This window comes from Anguilla rostrata, chromosome 4, assembly GCF_018555375.3.
Source record: "Anguilla rostrata isolate EN2019 chromosome 4, ASM1855537v3, whole genome shotgun sequence".
NCBI classification, from domain to species: Eukaryota; Metazoa; Chordata; class Actinopteri; order Anguilliformes; family Anguillidae; genus Anguilla; species Anguilla rostrata.
In genome coordinates, this window is record NC_057936.1 from 64,163,225 (window position 1) to 64,176,313 (window position 13,089).

Genomic DNA, 13,089 nt, shown 5'->3' on the forward strand with positions numbered 1-13,089 from the left:
TGAAAGCGTCTGCTAAATACATGCGATGTAATAGCGCATAAATATCAGTGGCGTTTCAGTGCTGCTCATTTCTGGAAGGGGGCGGAGAACTCGACGCACACGTCGCCATCTGCGCCGGGACCATCTGCTCGGTCCGGGGCGCCGAGTTCTCCGCGATGCGAGCGTGAGCGTGGCGTGTGGAGCGCGGGGCGCGTGGAGCGCGGGGCGCGGCGTGGGGGTGAGCAGCTTCTCGGCGGCGATAGGGCAATCCACCGAGAAGCTGCTCGCCCCCATGCCGCACTGTTTCAAGATACCAAATGTACCCAAAATGGGGTCACGCACTCATTCTGACACCAGTGCACTACTGATTAAGAACAGAAGCCCAAAAAACTCCCCCAAAAAAACATGACATCATCATTTCATCTCAGACGTAACCCCCCGGCCCTCGAAACTTTCTTCACACTAAGTACACTTTAGCAAGTTCGTGATCTCTGCCAAACTATTCTGTCTGCAAGTCCACGTTAAGGGCAAAGGCCGATCGGATCCATCCAGCTCAACGTTCCCGTTTTCTGTGCGAGATCTGTATCTGTTTCTATTGCGTATCCATGGTGACGGGGCGTGACACAGTGTGAGACCCTCCCCCTTTCCCCTTCCACAACCCCCCCCCCCCCCCCAACCCTATACCTGAGTTTCGCTCTACGCCAACAAGCTTGTGTGAAATGCTTTTGTTTTCCTGTGTGTTATTCCCGGTATCTCACTTTTTGCCATGAAAGAGATACAGTACTTAGAAACCAGTAAAAAAGGAAATGGGGAAAAAAAAAAAAAGAAATTCTCTCCTCAGCTGGTCTGATAGAACCTGACAGGAATAACGATTGGGCCTTCGCCTGAACACCGTTTTTTTTTTTTTTTTTTTTTTTGGTCGTTGGTAAAATTAGTTTATTGATCAGCGACCAAAGTTTATTTTCTGTTCTTAATTCCTCTGATCTTTGAACGATTGTGTCAAAGCGCGACCAGGTTCCTCCGCCGCCGACCCATCCCTACCGGCGCACTGCGACTCGGCCGCTCCGTAACGAAGATTCGATAACCTGCGACTCCCGCACTGCGGAAATAAAAATGATCGATAAGTGTCACCCCGCGCTCACCCCGCCCTGGACAGGAGAGGCGTCAAAAACCGGTAAACGGTGTCGGAGACAGCCGCGCGTTCCAAAGCGCGGCACCTTGCCGTATGCCGCCGAAACGTCCGCTCGGACGCGCCGCCTGCCAAGAGCGGACATACCGTGCGGAAGCGGCGTCGGCTAATGACCGCTGCTGCTTTTAGAGTAAGCAGAGCGGTGGGACAGGTGTGTTAATGTTAACCGGGGGGGGGGGGGGGGATGTTAGCTCAGGAGGCAGAGCGGTGGGACAGGTGTGTTAATGTTAACCGGGGGGGGGGGGATGTTAGCTCAGGAGGCAGAGCGGTGGGACAGGTGTGTTAATGTTAACGGGCGGGGGGGGGCATGTTATCTCAGGAGGCAGAGCGGTGGGACAGGGTGATATGTTAAAGGGGGGGTGGGGTGGTGGGGGGGGTACATTAGCTCAGGAAGCAGAGCGGTGGGACAGGTGTGATAATGTTAAAGGGAGGGGTGGTGGTGGGGGGGGGGTACATTAGCTCAGGAGGCAAAGCGGTCGTCTGGCAACTGGATCCCCAGCCTCCTGAGTGTGTCGAAGTGTCCTTGAGTGAGACACCTGATCCCCCCCCCATCGCCCCCTCTATCGCCCCCAACCAGCCAGCGTGTGGCTTGTGTGGTTGCCTTGATAGCCGTTAGTGTGTGATGAAACAGGGAAAGAAGGCAAGGGATCGTGCAAGCCAGCTAGACGTGCGGGTGATCAAGTGATCAGGTGGCCAGTTGCAGGGATCCATTTTGTAGCCAATCAGACGTGGGGGCGATCAGGTGATCAGGTGATCAGGTGCAAGGAGCCATTTTCCTGGGGATTTTACCAGGACCATGTCCAAAACAGTCCCCAACTACTGCATCCTTCAAAATACTCTACTGTCAACTGAGCCTACTGCTTAGTGCATACTCTTAGTACACGATGGGTAGTACGTGAAAAATATCCTCCATACTTTTTCTTCCCCCAGCTGCTTGGTGGAAGTGTCATAAGAGTATGCTATTTTTTCACATGGGAAACCATGGAGAGTCTTACGCTGCTTATGAACCCGTCACTTTCAGGCCTGTGATGATTATTAAGCCATTTTATGGCTACAGATCGTTTTGAAGTATTGCCACGTGCTAACCGGTGCGGAGAAGCTTGTTGATGCTGTCGGCTCTTCAAGGCTTTATCGCTGCAGTGTTAAACTGGACGAAATCTCTGCCGAGCCACTTCGGGCTTCACCATGAATGGCACAGCTGCAGGCAGGAAGTGAGCAAAAAAATGTGGAAGGACAAGCAGGTTGCGCCTGTTTTGGCCACTCTCTACTGGCTTCTGATTGGTTGGCAATTGTCATTACTAGTTCACGAATTCATACATGGAAGCTGTTGCTTCCACTTCAAAGTCTTGCTCTGCTCCCAGCAAAGCAGTGCTGATCTGTTTTAACCAATCAAAACTACTTTTATTGCTCCTCCCACTCTGGGTCTAATGAAACCCCATTCCGTTTAGACCACTCACATGTGGCATTCATTCCTAAATGTAAACAGAGTCCTAACTACCTCCCCTTTAAAAGCTGCATAAATATGCAGTTGAATCCCGCATCGTCTTGTAGACTGTACTCGTGTCTATTGAATTAAAACATCTGTGTATACATGCAGGAATTTATTTACATATTTTGCATTGATTATTCTGTTAACCAAACAAATAAATAAATAAATAAATCTGGAGAGACTTATAACTGCTTAAAACCAACAAAGATTGAATTAAATAGCAGCAGAGTGTTTATTAATAGTACCAATTAAACAGTTAAGCAAAAGCATTATGAAAATTCCTGCACCCGGATATGAGCGCCTGTGAAAACCTAACCCGCTAATTAGACGCGCGTGGTGTCACCACTGCACACATATTTAAACAGGCTATAGGTAGGATGCATGTATGCAAAATCCACTGGGTTTCCTATTTCAGAAAGAGTGTGAGAGAGCGATAGAGAGAGAGAGGGGGAGAGAGAGAGAGAGAGAGAGAGAGAGAGGGTTTCAATATTGTACAATCTTGGTTTGCATTACATGTGTTTGCGTCTTGGTTAAACGATTCGGCAATAACTTGCAGAAGGATAAATGTGTATTTCAGGTCATTGAAAAAGAGCAGAATTTACTGGTGAACTTGCCCGCCGGCTGAATTTATACATATACCATTAAAATGTACCATACTCTATGGACACGGCCACTTTAGAGGAGTGTTTTTACTGTTGTATTTAACCTAGAACCAGAAGCTGCCGATTCACTGCAGCACCTTACCAGAGTCGAAAGCCAGATAATGAGCAGAATATCCCGCTAGATTGATAAACACACCAGTCCCGCACACCTGGTTCGCGATGGTCCATTTTCGCAATGCTGTCCCTTTCTCAGTCAGTTGTTAAGGGCAGAGCTTCTAGAGAACCTGATTACGGCGTCACTTCTGCCACGAGCCGTCTGCACTACTTTAAATATGTCACATAGAGAACGTGTGGCGTTTTACAGAATCATTTGATCCGAAATCATGCTCCTGATGCTTCTTCTTTCATGGAAAGGAAGAAAAACTGGCGCAAGGACATCTCGGCTACATTGGCGTGTTAAATACGCGGCGCCCATAAATATTTTCGTGTCTGACTTGGGAAAACAAGCAACCCCCCCTACCCCCCTCCCCCCTTCCCTCCTCCTCCGGTTTTGCACTGTAGACGTGTGGCTCTTGTCAAATCTTTGTTTTGTCTTGTCAATCTGCTCAGTTGCTGGGACGTGCCTTGTTTCTCAAACCTATATTGCGCAGGCGTGATCCAATCTGAGCCCAGCGAAATGCTCTTGGATATAGAATGGGATCACCCTCTCTGCTCCGATATCGTGTTAACCTATTTCTGGGAGTGAGTGAACCAAGACGCTGCGGGCGGTCTACTTCCTGGACTCATCCTTGAGGGAAATCGGAGCGTGCACGTTTCGCCGGTCACTTTTTCGGCACAAACAACGGACGTCAACCTGTGGATGACAAGGCGAGCGAATCAAAGAGATTACATTCGCGGCTCCGCAGTAGCGTTGTCACAGCCCCCTCTGCCATTAAAATCTAGGGCGCGTGGCTTGGCTGTAAGCGGCTGCGCATCCCGCGGTTTTTATGAAAGGGGAAAACGCGCAGTCCGAAAGTGAATCGATTTCGGTTTATGAATGGCCCTGACATGGAGGAAATTCCGTTTCAGAAAGTCAAAACCCGGAGGAAGAGAGGCCACTGTCCGTCCGGATCCCGTTTGAATGCCATCGCCTGCGAGGACGAGTTTGACTGCAAGGAGCTGGAATCGCTCTTTCAAATTTACAACCTGAAACTGGAGCAGACCTCGACCCTGAAGGCGCTGGCGGTTTTGATCGTCATGGCATCAACTTTGGCTCTGGTGGAACTGATGTCCGGTCCCAGCCTCACCATCTCTAAGGGATCCCATCCGGTGCACTGCATCATATTCGTCTCCTTGTTCATTGTCACCAATGTCAAGTACCTGCACGTGACACAACTTCAGCAGATCGTCAAGCTGACCCTGCTCTTCAGTTTCACCTTCGCTTTTCTCTGCTGCCCGTTCTCTCTGGGCGCCTACGGCGTGGAGCCGCCGACGTCCCCGGAGCAGGGGATGTGGCAGCTCATGCTAGTCACGTTTGTCGCCTACTCGCTCCTGCCTGTTCGGACTCTGCTGGCCGTGCTATTTGGAATTATGGTGGCCGTGTCCCACGTTATCGTAACAGCCACGTCAGTCACTGCCAAAAGACAGAGATTGTGGAGAACGGTAAGAAGTCTTTTTTTTTCTTCTCCCAGAAAACAACTACTTTTTGTGCACCGATACGTTAAGGTACCCTCAATCGTCTATGCGTCTATGCGTAGTGGGTACTTGGCTGTCTCAGTCTGTCTGAATGTTATGTTGCGTGGTGTTGATACACCCAGTTCAAGTGCGCGTGAAAAAAAAAACAATTAGCGGACGCTAGCGATTCTCAGTTCAGCACTCAAAAGATGGACAGCGGCGTGCAAAAAGAGCACGAGCGCGTGGAGAAGCGCTTGGGAGTTTGTGCTGTGCCTCCACGTCGCTCACGCAGCTTAAAGTTTGCAACTCACGCGCATTCACAGGCATTTATTTCACACGAATATCCCCTCTTGTGAGTGGCATTGGATACTAGATGTGTTTTCACCACAGAAATGTGACGCTTTTGCAATTTCAACGGCGTGGAGCCGTAGCGCGTGCATTAGGCGCCTTGCTGGGTCCGAACATTATTGTGATTTATACTAGCCTATCTCCTGATTCGAACACGGACGTTGTTACTTTAAAGCGTATTTGGGAATTTACCAAGTGTTAGGTATAGCGACATTAAATCAACGGTCCTTATTTGTTTATTTGGGTCCTGGGGATGTTGTTTGTACCTTTTGCCTACATTTCCTGGTGTCATATGGAGTGAGAAGTAAATTATCCAAAACAAAACAAATCTCTATGTGGAAAATGTGGAATTTCTTTGGTAAAGAAATGTGAATGGCACAATATTTTAACCCAGATTTCATACCCTCCCTTGAGCACGTGCTACTCGCCTTAGAAACTATTTTTTAATAGAAACTGCAATCAATTCAAAGGCTTAGATCAGGACCAGTGAAGCGTTCTTGTTATCTTTCTTGTTTCGAGCTACATGTCTTGCCTGGGCATGGTCAGCGACCGCGATTGTGATAAATGTGTCAAATTCAATGTCAAAAGTGGAATAAACCATGCTTTCGAATTAACTTCACTTGGCTAATATCTGAGAAATGCTTCAACATCCATGCCTTTACGCGAATTAGGCTACATACGGTAAATTAGCCTGCGCTTAAAATAAATAAATAAATAAATAAAACAAGGAGAGAGAAAAAAACCCAGCTAAATAAGGAAGAACTAATATCGACATTACTCACACATTAACATTCCGAAATGCCCACGCGTGCTTAAGGGACTAATCAGAGTGTTGGACACGACTTACCCACCTGCACGCGCCTCTGTCAAGTTTCTTGAGTTTGGCCTGGCATATTTAGACAGCCCTTCAGATGTCATTTACGGTCCAGGATACTAGTGAATTTGATATCTAGTTTGACCTTGCTCAAAATGACCCCGACTGATGTAATGTTTCCAAACACAAACTTCTGCTGCTGCTGCTACTACTACTACTACTACTACTACTACTGCTGCTGCTGATGCTGCTGCAGCTACTACTACTACTAGTGCTGCTACTACCACCACCACCACCACCACCATTCCTACTACTACTTATAATAATAATAATAATAATAATAATAATAACCAATTCAATGGTGAAATAAACAAAGGCATAAAATAGCCTAGACTCCATCTTAATGAAGTCAGTCACTAGGTTCACCGTTTCCTTCTATTGGACCCTACAAGTAATGGGAATATATTGACATTTGTTATGCCAATAATGTATATCCATAAAAATAGAAATAACAGCATGTGTATGTGTCTGAAAATCAAATTCATAATAATGGACATACTTTTCAATCACAGAATAAAATCAGCATGAAACACTATTTAAAAATAATATTCATACACCATTCATATACAGTATAACATATATAAAATATATGCTATAGTACACAACATGGCCAAAAGTATGTGGACACCTGACATCCTAAATCTCATCCAACATTATGGGAAATAATACAGAATTGGTCCACTCTTTTCTGCTATTACAACCTCCACTCTTCTGGGAAGGTTTTACACTAGATGTTGGAGTATTGCTGCAGGAATTTGTTTCCATTCTCTCAGAAGAGCATTAGTGAAGTTGGGCACCGATTGGGCGATTAGGCCTGGCTCGCGGTTGGCTTCCCAATTGATCCCAAGGGTGTTGGACGGGGCTGAGGTCAGGGCTCTGTGCGGGACAGTTCTTCTGCATCGTTCTCAACAAAATCGTTTCTATATGGACCTTGCGTTGTCATGTTGATACAGGAAAGGGCCTTTCCAAAACTGTCGGGGAAGCACAGAATCGTCTAGAATGTGAATGTTTGCAGTAGCGTTGGGATTTGCCTTCACTGGAACTAAGGGGCCTAGCCCAAGCCATGAAAAACAGCCCAAGTCCAAGGAGTGTCCAGATATTTTTGGTCATGTGGCGTGTACAAAATAGGTTCTTAGCTGCATGTGATACCAATTGTGATGCTTGCAAATAGTGGGTAGGGGAGCAACACAAGAGCAAATATTGGGTTCAATGATTGATTTTCATTAATTCACACACACACCCACACATACACACTCACACACACAGGCGCGCACACTGGTGAGCCAAATAACGACTGTAGTGTTTATTTCTTTATTGAAAACCAATTGCTGGTCAAAATTCTATTGGACACGCCAATTAAGTTCCCGATTAACCAGCCTGGAATCACTGCAGTCTTTGTAATAACTCAGGGATGCATTCTGTGTAATATAATGCTTATACATGTGTACATAGTGTGTGGACCCTGTAAAATGCAGTATGAGTATTTGGTTTTAGAATAATCATTAGAGTACATTGGACGGTTGCTTGGCAACCGAGTTTCAGCCCTGGGTCATATAAGACACGACTTTATTACTTCACTTTATCAACATTTTATTGATATTTAGTCATTTTATCACAGCATTACTGTAACCTGATCAATTACATGACAGGAAAATGAAAATGCACATGTCCAAAGTCCGGAAAGCTGTCTGTGACTTCTCATTGTTTGACTTGTTCATAAAGTGATATGTTGCTGTTAATTTGACCCTAATGTCAGTAAAAAAGAACTTAATTCTACTGGATTTTGTAGCCTGTGTAATATAAGCAGTGCTGAATCACTCCTGCCTACTGTGATTGGTCAGTCAATCTGCCTGCTGAATCACTTTTTCATTTGACAGTACATTTGCCTTCCTTATGCATTTGCATATTTGTCTTTTCATTGGACCTTCTGTTCTGCCCTGCCAATCGGACAAGTCTCTCTCTCTCCTCATTTACGTTTGTCTCTATTACACTTTGAACTTTGAGCCATCCAATGGCTATAGTAAAGCCAACATCTAAAAGAACGCCTACAAAAGTTTATGCAACATCAACCTTTTTTCCTATCTTTAAAAAAAAACAAACAAAAAAAAAAACATCCCATAATCCCCTCTAGTACTCATAGACAATTTACAAGATAGAAGCTCGCATTCAGCAAGGCTGAGACAGGAGACACCGTGCGACGGCACCGTCCTCAAAATAAATGATGAGGACGACGACAACAACGACAACAAGAATAGCAGCCACAACAGAACATGTTCCTCAAGATTAATGACACGGCTTCAGTCTTTCAGGCGCTCGTTTGGGGCCGTCTGGGTAGTGTAGAGGTATAAGCGCTCGCCTACCACCGCAGAGGCCCGGGTTCAATCCCCGGCTGCGGTACTTCCGGCTTGGTCAGTCGTCCCTACGAACACGACTGGCAGTGCTCGCGGGTGGGAAGCCGGTGAGGCTATGAGTCCTGATCGTTGCATTAGCGACTCCTACTGGTTGGTGGCGCCTTTTCCGCGGGGAGGGGATCGGGGGGAGATAGCGTGAACCTCTGCGCGCGTTACTCTCTCCCAGTGAAACTCCTCGCTGTCAGGTGAGAAAGAAGCGGCTGGCGACTCCACGTGTATCGGAGGCTGGCATGTGGTAAGTCTACACCCTCCCCAGACCGACAGAGGATAGTGCATCGACCAGGACTGTGTGATACACACGGGGAATTGGTATAACGACTAAATTTGGGAGAAAATGGGAGAAAAAATGGCGAAAGAAAAGTGCTCGTTTGTACGGCCAGGAAAGGTCCCCGTTAAGACAGTTAGGCCAAATGAAAGGCCTCTGGTTCTAACGCAGCGTGCGTTGTTTTTTTTGGGGTTTTTTTTTTACCGTTGGCTGCGTAATATTCACGCATTTCCCATGTCATCGAAGATTGAAGCGCAGGGAATGAGAGTCAAGGACTCCTTCACGCACCCGTGCCCCCCCCCCCCCCCCCCCCCCCCCCCGGTGCTGCTGTACTACAGAGCTGTTTGCTGTCAAGTGCCACTTTTCCACCGCGGTCACCAAAACGACACCGGGACAAAAATATCTGGACACCCCCCCTTGGTCTGGGGCTGTTTTGTAATGGTTTGGGGTAGGCCCCTTTAGTACCAGTGAAGGCAAATCCCAATGCTGCAGCGTACAATCACATTCTAGACAATTCTGTGCTTCCCCCCGACAGTTTGGGGAAGGCCCCTTTCCCGTTTCCGCATGAGAATGCCCTCGAGCACACAGCCAGGCCCATATAGTAACGGTTTTGCCTAGAACGGTGAACTTGACTAGCCTGCACCAAGCCCTGACCTCAGCCCCATCCAACACCTTTGGGATCAGTGGGAAAGCCAACTGTGAGCCAGGCCTAATCGCCCAATCATTGCTCGACCTCAGTAGTTTTCTTCTGGCTGAATGGAAACAAATCCCCACAACATCTAGTATAAAAAAAAGTCTCCCCAGAAGAGTGGATGTTATTATAGCAGCAGAGGGCAGACCAACTCCAACATCCATGATTCTGGGTGAGGTTTTGGATGTCAGGCATCCACATGCTTTTGGCCATAATGGTGTAAATTAATTAAACAGTATACAAATGTAATTATGACATTTGGGATGTGGATCTGGAGGCACCCACACAGTCTCTGCTATTGAGACCGCCCCCGGTCTCACTGCTCTCCCGCTGTATTTAACTCTGGCTCTGCATTGCAGCTGGTGGCCAACACGGTCCTCTTCACCAGCGTCAACCTGTCGGGCGTGTTCGTGCGGATCCTCTCTGAGCGCGCTCAGAGGAAGGCCTTTCTGCAGGCGCGCAACTGCATCGAGGAGAGGCTGAGGCTGGAGGACGAGAACGAGAAGCAGGTAGGACCTTCATACACACGTGCGTATACACACACATAAGCGCGCACACATATGCATGCACGCATACACACACATACACACACACACAAGCGCGCGCACACACGCATGCACACATACACACACACACACATACACACACATAACACACACAAGCGCCACATCAGCATGCACACAACACACACTACACCACACCTGCACACACACATGCACACATACACACACACACAAGCGCGCGCACACACGCATGCACACATACACACACACACAAGCGCGCACACACACATGCACACATACACACACATACACACCCACACGCCCACACCCACACACTCGCACACACACACACACACACAAAGCACACGCACACACACACACACACACCTGCACGAACCAGTACACAGAGACCCTCATATGTATGCACACATACACACACACACAAACACATGCGCACATGAACACCCAAATATACAAAATCTCTGGTGCATGTATGTGCTTGTATACAAGCGTGCGTACCAGCACACGCATGCACAAGAACATGTCCATTCATGCATGCGTGCATGCGCAGCCACGCAAACACCGAAGAGACAAACACATGTGCACATGTGCAAATGTTTGTGCGTCTACACACACTCTAACACACACCCCCCCCCCCCCTCCCTCCCCTGCTGTAATTAAGATGTTCAGGGTGCACCTAATTATTGCATAATACGTTATCATATGCCTGATTTCCTAAATGGTCATGACCCCTACGCATGCCATATCAGCACCAGCATTCCTCTTCCAGTCCGGCCTGCATATCTTCAGAGCGCATATCTCCTCACACGGCAGCGCTGACGATTACCATAACAACAGCTTTCCGTACAATCACGCTCCCTGCTCCCCGGGCCAGACGAGCCTTTCTTTCAATTAAAACCGACGTATCGAAGAATTTTGCGTTTAATGAGGCCTGTCTGAGTCTCTGAAAGCGGGCTGCAGTCGATGTAACAATCAGCCACGTGCGGACACGCTTTAATCAGCCAGCAAGCAGACCGTTTTTAACGGCAAAAATGATTTTAGCGTGCGCGTAAAAAAAACAATAAAAAAAACATACATTTCGGTTCCTCTACATGCTGTCAAATTAAACGAGCCTGTGTTTTGACAGATAATTACTCCAGTAGATTGGATTCTTTTTGCTTCCGAGGCTTTTTCAAAGGTCATTGAATTAAAAAATTAAATTATATATACATAATATATAATTATAAAATGAATACATGTATATAATAAACCCGTAACTGCCTTGACCGTGATCTTTGAACATAATGAATCCAGCCCTTGTTTTAGATGAGGGGCAGGTTGTTTGAAGGCATCAATATTCATGATGCAGTCCATGCCTGCAGTTTAATTGATGTCTGGTTCGGGAAGACTGGGTGGATACGGCAATATGGTAATGCAAGATTTAGGCTTCAGGGAAAGGCTAATGTGATTGGTCCTTATGAATGCACACACTCTTCATTGCAGAAATGTGAACATAAAGAGTTATCGGGAAATATTTTAAAGATGATCCCGTTATCTTATTTGAATATATCGCCCATGTTTGTGTGTGTGTGTGCACGCGCGTGTGTGTGTGAACAAAGCAATAGAAATGTGTAAGCCTGTTTCATTTTTTATTTAATTTTACTGTACTGTACTGTACTGTATGTATATGTGTAGTTGACAATTAAGTACCCCCTGTTATAGTGAACATAATACTTGGCACTTACTGTACAGAATGTTAATGTCGTAGTCATGGTACTTAGGTAGTTATTTAGCCACTGCATGACTGCACATATGGCTGTGTACCCAGTACTCAGTATCTACCTATACCATGGGCTATCCTTTATTGCCATTTTTTAGACTTAGTAAGCCAGCACCACTAAGCACGCTTCTATGAGAATAAATATGTAGTAATTTTGTTAAATCCAAATAACCATAAAATGTTTGGTTTTTTTCCCCCAGTTGTTTTCACTTTCTGGAATTCAAAATCATTAACTAATTATATCATGATCCACACTTGTTAAAAAAAAAATCCTGCACAAATATGATGAGAAAAGATTTGCTTGACGGTATATCAAAGTTAAAATTGTAGAAGCTTTAAATGCCTGCATACATAATTAATGGAGCTGATGCCTGCAATAACTCTGAATCTTTGCATCAGTCTGTCTCTGTACATAGTAGACATGAATTATTATTATTATTATTATTATTATTATTCTGCCCCTCCCAATCAGCAGTACAGATGCATGTTGCATCATGTAGACTAAGAAATGTATATTTAATTTACATAGTTGATGTAATCCCAGTTGTGACATAATGGCTGCTTCTCCACCAGATCCTCAGCAAGCAAAATAATCTAATTAAATAGCGGATTCTATTATTTAATTGAATCGTAAATGGCAGTTAACAGGCCACATCCAAAAAAAATCTGAACAAAAAAAATGGTACAAAAAAGTTAAAATAAATGCAAAAAAAAAAAACAAAAAAAGCCCACAGGTGTAGTGCCACACTAGAAGGTTTTTGTAGAAGAGCGCCCTGGTGATGTTTTTAAAGATGGAAACAGAAAATGCCCAAAAGAGAGCAGTCCAGCGGCTTTGCTCCAGAATCCGCTCGGCTTTTTCGTACCTACGCATCTGAACTGCGCCCGGATCTGCCAGCGAGCGCTTTGCATCGTGGGTAAACAGTGTGCGGAAAGCGCGCTATGATCAAAGCGGCCGTTTCCCCCCACAGCTTCTCTGATCGCTGAAATTGATTAAGTTATTCTGAAAGCGAGGAAAGGCGAGGCGTTCGGCCGATGCTGAGGTCGGTGTTTTGGAGCGGCGCCCGAGACGATAGAACGAAACGACGGCTGTGCTGAGTGTGCGGTTTTTTGCCCTTGTTTTGTTTTTTCGTTTTGTTTTTTTTTTTACTGCGCGATCTGAGGGGGCGTAACCGGGCCCAGATCTCTGATTTGAGGCTTTTTCATTTGAAGCCGTGGATTTCTGGCTATGGATTTGAGGCTGTGGGTTTGAGGCTATGGATTTGAGGCTGTGTATTTGGGGCTGTGTATTTGAGGCTGTGGGTTTGA

The 13,089-nt window shown here is 46.1% G+C and overlaps 1 protein-coding gene across 1 annotated transcript in view; it reads left to right on the forward strand.

The window, feature by feature from the left end:
* Positions 1 to 3,777: 3,777 nt before the first annotated feature.
* The window catches only part of adcy1a (adenylate cyclase 1a), a 68,026-nt gene continuing 58,714 nt past the window's right edge, over positions 3,778 to 13,089 (forward strand). Inside the window, 2 exon segments of the mRNA XM_064334146.1 lie at positions 3,778 to 4,900; positions 9,861 to 10,010. Coding sequence (XP_064190216.1) covers positions 4,292 to 4,900; positions 9,861 to 10,010 — 759 coding nt within the window. The 5' untranslated portion in view covers positions 3,778 to 4,291.